Source organism: Antrostomus carolinensis, unplaced genomic scaffold (genome assembly GCF_000700745.2).
Source record: "Antrostomus carolinensis isolate BGI_N321 unplaced genomic scaffold, ASM70074v2 scaffold5597, whole genome shotgun sequence".
NCBI classification, from domain to species: Eukaryota; Metazoa; Chordata; class Aves; order Caprimulgiformes; family Caprimulgidae; genus Antrostomus; species Antrostomus carolinensis.
Window position 1 is genome coordinate 1 of NW_010329353.1, and position 10,034 is coordinate 10,034.

The 10,034-nt window shown below is 42.0% G+C and overlaps 1 protein-coding gene across 1 annotated transcript; it reads right to left on the bottom strand.

Annotated features, from left to right (window-relative positions):
• Window positions 1-220: 220 nt before the first annotated feature.
• LOC104528498 (E3 ubiquitin-protein ligase TRIM36-like) lies at window positions 221-10,001 on the bottom strand (the record flags this gene model as incomplete). The annotated part of the gene is given in 7 exon segments (XM_010172522.1): window positions 221-514; window positions 1,045-1,169; window positions 1,821-2,074; window positions 2,989-3,084; window positions 5,302-5,448; window positions 9,772-9,842; window positions 9,977-10,001. Coding segments are annotated over 7 exon segments (1,012 nt in total), but the record flags the coding sequence as incomplete, so codon positions are not given.
• Between the last annotated feature and the right edge of the window lie 33 nt (window positions 10,002-10,034).

The following is a 10,034-nucleotide window of genomic DNA, read 5'->3' on the forward strand; positions in this document are numbered from 1 at the left end:
ATTTTAAATCACACTGGCATTAGAATTTTGCACTTTTAAAGGCTACCAGGAACATCACTCAAGCTAACACCATCTCAGTATGCTACCTACTTAACCTGTTTGTTAACAGTGTGCAACCAGCAACTCTCACAGAAGTCTGGGAGCTACCAAAAACCACCTACAGCTCTTAACACCAACAGACACAGGTTCAGCACCTTGTGGACATAAGAAAAAACAATACCTGGAGCTGGAGGTGTACGCAAAGTAACTTCTTGGCTCCAAGGACTACAGATGGACCCTTTATATCCTCGAACTCTAAAGGCATAGCTGCTGTCATCATCAAGATCAGATATTACTTTGCTCTTGCTGCAAACTTTGACATCCTGCCACGTCACACTCTCCTCTTCTTTATTGAGCTTATGATACTGAAGAACATAGATATCAGCTGAATCTGTCTTCCCAGGGCATTCCCAACTGATCAGAGCTCTGTTGTACATTCTGCTCTGCTCTTCACTGATTTCTGGTACTTCTAGACCTGGAAAGCCAGAGATTCAGGAGAAAAAACCCTCAAATTTATGTACACCTTGTTTTAGAATTAACCATATAAGCCCTTCGTTGAGTAGCTATAGCACAGTGTCTGTATGCAGTGGGAAATCTGACTCACCCAGTTAAAGAGTGCGGATGAGAACGGTTCTGTTCACACGCTTAAATAAATCTTTTACTTTCTGTTTTTACTTTGAAAGTTGTATTATTTATTTTTGCTGTTAGCTAAAAAAACATGTAAAAACCTATTCTTTTCTGTCATGCAACAAGAAGTTTCTAGGAATACCTAGTATTACTTAAGTACAATATTTTGGAAGCAAATGTAAACTGGTACTGAATGCAATCATGTCTTAGCTCTTTATCAAAGCTCAAGCTACCTGCTGACAGGTAATGCCTTGTGGATCATGGAGACAGAAGGGACAATGCAAGTCACAAGACTGCAGCCTTGCCTAAGTTTTGCTTCTTTCCAGAGAAGCCCTTAGAGCCATAACTTGAGAAAGACCTGATGCTCTTTCAATTTACCATTAGCATGGAAGTACAAGTCACCAAGGACCTCTTCTTGCTTGGCTACGTCCAGCACAAAGTCTTCAAAGGTAGTTTCAGCTGCTGGCTTGAAGCTCTTCAGAGATTCAGTAGCTTTTTGGATTCTGAAAGCACAGAAACAGAAGAATGTCAGAAGAAAGGAGAGGGAATTCACATGTGTGCATTCCTTTAAGTAAAAATGCTAGTTCTTGCTTTAAAAAAAGTTCTGTTTTCATGAACTTACTGACAGTGTCCCAAGAATTTCTGCCTCTCTAGACAGAATTCAAACGCAAAATTTAAAGGCCTTTTGTACATCAGTGTAAAGATAATGAGCAGGTAGTCATTCAGTTGGCTGAGCATTTTATCAATTTGGGCCATTACGTTCAAAGAACAAAACAGGTGTGAAGCGCTAATGCAGAACAGCTAGTAAAATCATGGAGTTTAAAGCCAGAAGAGACCTGTTAGATTAACTTGCAAATACTCGATACAATCTCTGAGCAAACGAATATGTCACATGTGTCAGTGAGCTACCCTTCCTCTGCAGTCCTACCAAACAAGGCTAGGCGCTCTTGCCAGGACAGAGCCCCTCTTGTGCGCTGTTTCTTAACGCACGCTGTAGCACAGTAATTTCTACTGAACAGCACCAGGACCATCTCTGAGCCTCTGCAATACAAGGTACTGCGTTCAGTACTTTGCTAGATGTCAAAAGAATATGACTGACCAAATATCCTCAAACAGGACCCGTACCTCAAACAAAAGATCATTAAGATAGATACCTGACATGAAGTTGTTTTGCTGTTTGAACAAAACAAGACGGATCAGTTTCCTTAAGCACCTCTTGAGCATATCCTACAAGGCCATTATTTTCCAGAAGCCCTTGATATTCTTCTGCTTGTGCTTGCAATTTTTCCAGTCTTAAATTCTTAGAAGTTTCAATTGCCCTAAGAGCTGAAGATTTCTTCTCTTCCAGGATTTGAAATAATTTCTCAAAACTGTGAGATGCTTCTTCTTTAGCTCTTTCACTGTTGCGCTAGGAGGGAACAAAAGACATTTTAGACAGATTTCACAGCACTGTGGCTGTGCACACAAACATAGTTAAGGCTGTTAGAAGACACTGTAACAATTTAGTCATCCATTTGATAGACAAGACTAATGAGCTTTGTTGTGCTCTTCAGTACTGACAATATGATCAACACTGCACTCAAGCGAGTAAGCACTTACTATCTTAACATTCCTCTGACTACGTCATGAGTTACGCAGGGCATTTGTCCGAACAGCTCATGGAAAAGCACTGTAAGAGCAGGTCAGTCTTTGAAGCCTTCATGCCCAAGAGCCAGGTGCTCTTCCATCTTCCCCAACCACCCTGAACCAGGGGTCCAGCCTAGTTTCTCACATATGCTCTCAGAATCATAGTATCATCTCAGACTAGTGCCCTGGATAAAAGGAACTACAGAGCATGGAGACAGCCCATATCAACATACAGGCAGGTCCAGGAGCTCCTGCAATTTCTGTCATCACGTTTTTCAGCTTGTCTGAGCATGTCCCAGTTCTGACTGTTCTGCAGGGAGATTCTGCCCTTAATTCTGACTTTACTGCAACGTACTCAAGGTAAACAGACAGTGTAAATTGTACAGCACCATTAATATACAAGAGCTGTAAGTCTAAACCACCTCTCTTTGGTTAAGGTAACAATTAAGTCATTGCAATTAAATTTACAGCAGCACTCAAAACTTAATTTCTCTCTGTATACTGCCCAAATTTTCTACACTGTCAGGACTAGGTCTTACCATGTGTGATTCAGGACTAACACAACCTGTACAGAAATTGTTTTACTGGCTGACTGAAAAAAACCAAAATTATTTGAAATGCTTCAATGAGAACAATTCAAGTCCCTGCTGTGTCTCTGCAAGGGCCATCCCCAGACAACCTGCAAGCCACTCTTACCTCTGTTTCTTTCAGCAGCAGATCCAGCTGTGTGATGTGAACTTTCACCTTGCTCTCCTTACTGATGAGGTACTCAATATCTTTTGAAAGTTTCTCCTGATAAAATAAAACAGAATAAAGCTATCCCACCCAAACTGACAACCAGCGCAGGCAGGTCATCCAGCTAGTGCTCGTTTAGCTAGTTACAAGGACAACTGCCTGCCACCAGTTATGAACAGTAACACTGTGGAGAGCTGCTTGGTGACCTGAGATGACCACGCTGTGAGCAGGACTGGGGGCACAGCCTCTAAGGACAAGAGGTAACACCCTCAGCTGGCTCATTCCTCCCCAGCCACAGCAGTATCCTCTCCTAGGCTAGGAACATGAGGCTTCAGGACCTTGAAAGATGGGGGAGAGTGTTGTTGGCTTTCGCCATAATAATTCTTTTTTCTGCTGACATATGGGGAATTTGATGAAGAGGCCTGAAATGACCAGTCCTGGGGGAACAAAGGGGGGAAGCTGAGGAACTGTGGAGATATGAACACCCACCATCTGGAAAGAACCAAACCGGCGGTCTGGAGGTCAGATAACCCCTTCATCAGAGGTGAAGAGGTCACTCTGAAGAAGACTGTGGGCCTTCCTGACAAGGACCTTTCCCACGACCACTGGGCAGTAGTGCACATGCACGAAAAGATAGGATTCTATCTTAATAAGTCCCTTCAAAGTAAACAGGATAACCCTGCCCCTTTTTAAAACTAATTATAATAGCCCAACCCTAAAATGAATATGTATATGACTAATGAAATCCTAAATGTATTTAAAGGTGTAACATATCTTTCCCAGTGTGCCTCTGACTTGGGTCAAGCACCCAGCGCTGTGCTTTTGCTTTATTGACTTTGTCCTCGCAAATAAAACTAAACCTACCTTGATTACAAGGCTTGGGTGTTTATTACAAGGACATTACTAAAACTTATAGAAAAGCACAGTTGGGTATTAACTCATTTGTAGTAAGATTTGCTAGAAAAATGAGTGGATCAAAGCACAAACTTATGAGTGTCTCTGCACTTCCTTAGCTGCAAGAGTTAACAGCTATACAGGAAAAGCCTTGCAAACAGGCAAGCAGGCTAAAGAGCACCAGGCAGGCTGGTCTGGTCCTTTTTCTTTCCTGTGAGCAAGAGAGGAAGAGAGAAGAGGAGGTAGCAGCAATCATTCTTTATCAACAAAGCAATGTTTGCAAGTCTTCCCCGTTGTACTCTGCTTAGGGAACTAACAGCTACGCAACTTCAAAAACTACAGGGTCCCAACAGACACTTCAGATGCACGTTTTTCAAGAGTGCTTCTAAAGTACCAGCTAAGCCATGCCACAAGGACACTCATCTGGACATCCAGGGGTAAAAGCTAGATTGTAAAGTATTAACTACTTAATCTTTCTGCATTGTTCAGTACTGCTGTCTAGTTGGCTAAAATAAGGGGGAAACACTGTTAAGGGGGTTATGTTTCAAGGCTCATAGAAAATTTAGTTTCTGAGACGTGTGCTACGCCACACCAATATATACACTAACAGATGTTGCACAAGAACATGTGTCCTGGTTTTGCTAGGATAGAGTTCATTTTCTTTTTAGTAATTAGAATATCTGTATTTTAGTTTCAGTGTTTCAATTCAGACTTATTATGAGAAGAATGTTGATAACAGTACTGGTGTCATTTGTTTCTGCCGGAGCTCAAGGCCACCGTGTTTGGCTGGTTCACAGCTGCATCAGGACTGGGAGGGGGAAGTGCAGTGAATAGCAGAACCCCAAACTGGCGTTTGGATGTGCCAGTGAGATACTCCAGATCATATCTCGTCATGTCAGAATATTATCCAGGGTTGACTGGAAGACAGGGGTGTATTCTCTTGGGGATGGCTCGGGCTCTCGCTCTTCCAGGGTTTGGGTTCGGGACCGTCTCAGCTCCAGGATCTCTGGCTGGCACAGGCCAGTGGGTGGTGAGCAACTGCACTATGTATCACTCATTTGTATAGTCTGTTATCACTGTTGTCATCATTTTATTTTAATTAGTAAATGGTTTTTATCTCAACCTGTGAGTTTCCTTGCCCTTCTTTCCAATTCTCTCCCCTACTGCCTGGGTGAGGCAGGGGGAGGGTGATAGAGCAGGCTGTGTTTGGCTGCAAGCCAAAAGGGATGAATCCACCCAAACCACCACAACATGCCTCATGACTAGTTCAGTGTCCTCTCACACACATTCTGGCTTCCTGACAGAAGGAGTTTGCCCTTACACCAGAAGCTCAGTACTCCTCCCCTTCTTAAGGCCAGCTCTAACAATATTTACTTTTACCTTAAGGGTTTTGTAGGCAGTAGTCATGGTTGTTACTCTGTGGTTTGCATGACATCCACCCAGTTTACAAAGATGACAAACAGGCCTTCTGCAGAGTTCACAGTACATGTTTACCCTCTCCATTTCATGTTCCGGACACAACAAAATCTGAAAAAAAAAAGAAAAAAAGAGAGATCAGAAAAAATGCAGATGTACTCCCAAAAACCGAGGTGCTCAAGGAACCATCAAAACACTCAATCATCCCACAGCAGCAACTGATTTAATCAGTGGCTTTTTAATATTCAGTTTCTCTTCCACCTTTTATAATTGTCCATGCCAGTGAAAGCCAGCAGACAAACACACAGTTTCACAAAGTTTACAGTGAGTAAACCTGTAGCAATGTCAGTGTACACATCACATATCCTCCATACTGCAGTCGTTTTGCTCATCCCTGAAGTTGTTTGCATGCCTCAAGCTCCCTACGCTCCTGTTTAGAGCTGTAAATGTAATATATAACACACTCACCCTGTCAAATTTAGCCATATCATGCCAGCACCTCTTGAAACAGCTACAAACTGTTTCTTAAAGCAAGAGTTGGCATAGTGCTGTAATGATTTAAGTCTAAGCTGGACTCTGATCAGTCACGAACATGTTGTTCTTGGAACAACAAATGAAACGCAACCACCACCACCAGTCACAGTTATTTTGAAGAAAAAAAGGCTCCAGTGTTTAAATTTTTCTGTCTGACTCCAATTCCAAATTGTTCATGCTGAGAAATTAGAATCTAAAAGATTTATCCCTCAGTTGCTTAGACATCACCCAGCTGTTGTAACAACCTTTGAATAAAACTGCTGATAACCATGGGATGAGCATTTATCACCTCGCTGTTTGATATTTACATATGTTTACAAGCTTTAAATGAAATTCCTCACAAATTTGCAAACGTTAAGTGCTTAAGCCTGAGGAAGGACCAAACATTCTTCAAGGAATGCTGTCCCAAGCACATAAAAGAGACACCACTGTGCAGAATCAAAGAGGAATTCAACCCAGCTATGGAAGACCACTGACTCATTTTCCTGCAAGCATGAAGGACATTCAGATATGACTGGAAGTGTTTTGTGGAAGTTCAATGAATATGCATGTATTAGGTCAATATAACACTTGCTGAAACAAAGATGGACACACACACCTTAGGGGAGAGATCTCCCCTAAGTGTGTGTCCAGCACTGCAATAAAGAACACCTGCTTTCTAAAACCCCAAAACGAGTCTTAGAGAGTTTCTCTGACTGGCTTTCTCGGTATCAGATTTGGCACCCCAGATGGGACCCTCTCTGCCCGGCTGCAGGATCCGTTGAGAACAGGACTCCCTTGGGTACCCCCAGATACTTCTCTGGAGGGACTCCTCGCCTCAATCCGCTCACTGCAGGAGCAGACAAGGACCATCAAACAGAAGGTATTCTTTTGAAATTTAATTTTGGTTTGGTATTTGGTTTTGTGAACCGGTTCATTTGGTGGCTACCCATTAGTCGTTACTGTTTTAACGCAGGGGGAGCCATATGCAGGACTGCTCGTGTGTTATTACGCATACATCTGGTAACTCTAAGTTTGGTGTGCCTCTGCTCCCCTGCCTGACGTTTTAAAGGCGTGAAGGGATGTCTGGTAAAATCCCTTGGTACCTCTGTAAGTTTTGTCCCTCTATTTGCCTCCTTAAAACAGGCAAATGGAAGTCTGTTGAAATTGTATGATTGTGTGTGAATGAGACATACAAATATGTACGAAGCAAGTGTGGAGTCCGGATCCGTGGTTCTGTTATCCCACGAGGGAAACAACCAGAGAAGGACGAACCGACTGATAAAAGATACCATTTTAAGTGGTGTACACGAGAGTGAATGTGGGAGCCTGAATGGTGCCTGTTGCATCCAGACAATAATTGCAAACCTGTGTATATTTTGGAATGTATGTGGTGTGAACATAGGCTGTGGCTCAGGTTTGACCAGGATATTAACTGCCCCAAGTGTCAGGTGTGGGTTCCCTGGAAAAGAAAGAGAACGCTTTGTAAGGGTAATTTGTGGACGAAGACACAAATTAAGATGGGGGATAGAATTTGATGAAAATACCTAACTTGGTAGTGAGAGAACAACTTACTGTAACTCTCTGCAAAATCCTGGGCTTGTGAACCTGATCTCCAACTGAGGTGTGGTATCATTGCGGGTGCTTGCAAATTGTGTGATAAGTGGAAAGGTGCACAGGTGCCGGAGATCAGTGAGGTTTGACACACACACACAAAAAAAAAAAGGAAAAAATAAAAAAGAAGTCTCCTCTGGGATGTGTACTGGAGTGCTGGGGAGGGGGGAGGGATCGAGGAGATCAATGAGGGCAGCTCATGGAGTATTGCGGTTGTTGCAAGTACTCTGGTACAATAATCAAAATTTGATTGTATAGAAGAGTTGGGTTTTATTAAAAGAAGTAGAAAACCGTAAAGCATAATGTACTAAGTTAAGATTGTTAGGTTTGAACTAGGTAATCACAGAAACCTCACCAAGAAGAGATTGTAAAGTCCCAGGCCTGTTCTAATCATTAACTCAGTACTGGAGTTAAGAACAATGTATCTTCGTCATAGAATTTCAGAAATTGAAGTTTATTACCTTAATGTTCATAGAAGCATTAAGACTCTTTGTTTTACTGATCACTAGGATGTGACAAGACAACATGTTGAACCGTCTCCTTGGGACAAGGTAGACAGAAGTGTTGGAGACAGGCCCAGGAAAGAACTGAGCATGCACAAAGGAAAAGTACAACCAAAGGACACTGTGATGACGACCACCAGAGGACCATGACGACCACCAGAGAGAGAAAGTGCACATGTGAAAGGGACAGTTACATATATTAATAAGTTCCTGAAAATGTAATGAATATGTTAATGACTTCTCGGAAAAGTAATGAATATGCATGTTCTGATAGTATAGAGCTTTTGTGGCGAGACAAGTCGGATGCATGATAGGTGGAGCGACCCCCCATGCACCCGGTGCCATAATAAAGAATGCCTGCTTCTTAAGACTACATTGGTGTTAAGAAGATTTATTTCCCTATTTTGGTGACATGGTCATTGGTGACTGATGTATACTTTGGATAAGCAGGAAAAATGGCCAAAGAATGTACCTAGAAAGTATAATGCTATTTTAAGCTATCGATTAAAAGGATGATGGTTCGGCATGTAATACTGAAAGATCCAGAGGATGTGCAGGAGAAAGGGGTTCAGATGTCAGTTGTGCTGTGGGGTTGGAATAGATAAATAGAGGGTGGCTAGTAATAAAAAAAAAAAACATTTAAAAAAGGCAGGAATGAAATTTATAGTCCAATTGCGGGACAGACTAAACAAGGAGGAGCTGTATTCAAAGCCCCTTTGAGGCAGGCAGTAGGACCAGCAGGAGAGCCGGTGTGAGTAACAGTGCCCTTATCTGGAGCTGATTTAAAGGCGTGGAAAGAAATGGCTGGGACATACAGGGAAAATCCTCATCAATTAGCACAGCCCTTGGAAATCAGAGTTTAATTTTATCTTGGGTGAAAAATGTAATTACCAGGTTAACCAAGGGAAGGATGAAAAATCTTCCACATTTTATAAGCGGTTATATGAAACTGATTGGAAATATTCTGACTTAGATCCAGACAGAGAGGGAGATGCTCTGTCACTGGGAAATACATTTATTGGGCAATCAAATCTGGATACTAAAAGGAAGCTACAAAAATTGGAAGGAAGAAGGGGACTTGGTTCAGGGATTGGAATGGAGCTGAAAAGCGATCAGTGTGCTTATTGTAAAGAGTTCAGACACTGAGAAAAGGAGTGTCCTAAATTGAAACAAGATTCAGGGTTTGGGACTGTGGCAGAGCTGGAGTGACGGGAACCAGGGGAACCCTCCCTAGCAGAGCCCTTGGTAAAAATTCAGCTAGGGAAAAAGGAAAAGTCCTTACAATTTTTGGTGGATACAGGGATTCTGTATTGAATCAAGCATTGTTGCCAATAAGCAGTCAAAATGTTAATATCGTGGGAGCAACTGGACAAGTAGAGAAAGCTTTCTTTTTGAAGCCTCTGAAAAACAGAATCAGGAGGAGTGTGGGAGTCCACAAGTTTCTCTACTTGCCAGATGCACCGAGATCTCTGCTAGGCAGAGACTTATTGGAGCAATTAAATACCAAAATAAAATTTATGAATGGAGAAATTACATTTGAAACTCCAGAAGAAAACCATGTTGAAACCCTGAGCTTGACCCTTTCAGAACACAGAATTAAAGGGGAAGAAATTTTACATGAACTAATCAGGTATATCCTGGGATCTGGGCAATGGGAATACCTGGAAAGGCTAAAAATGCTGAATTGGTCACTATTAAGCTTAAAGAGAAGGTTCGACCAGTAAGAATTAACAATACTCCTTGAAATTGGAAGACAGAAAAGGGGTAAAAGGCATAATAGAAGAATTTATAAAGCGTGGGTTACTGGTTGAATGCTCCTCAGAGTATAACACCCCTATTTTGCCAGTAAAGAAGCCAGATGGTAAAACTTACTGGCTGGTGCAGGATTTAAGAGCAATAAATCAGATAGTTGAAGATTTACATCCGGTAGTGGCAAACCCTTACACCTTATTAACAAACCTAAAGGAAACCTATGAACGGTTTACAATATTAAGCATTAAGCACCTCACCTTTTTCCTCATCCTCAGTCACCATGTTTCACAGAATCACAGAATCATAGAATCATAG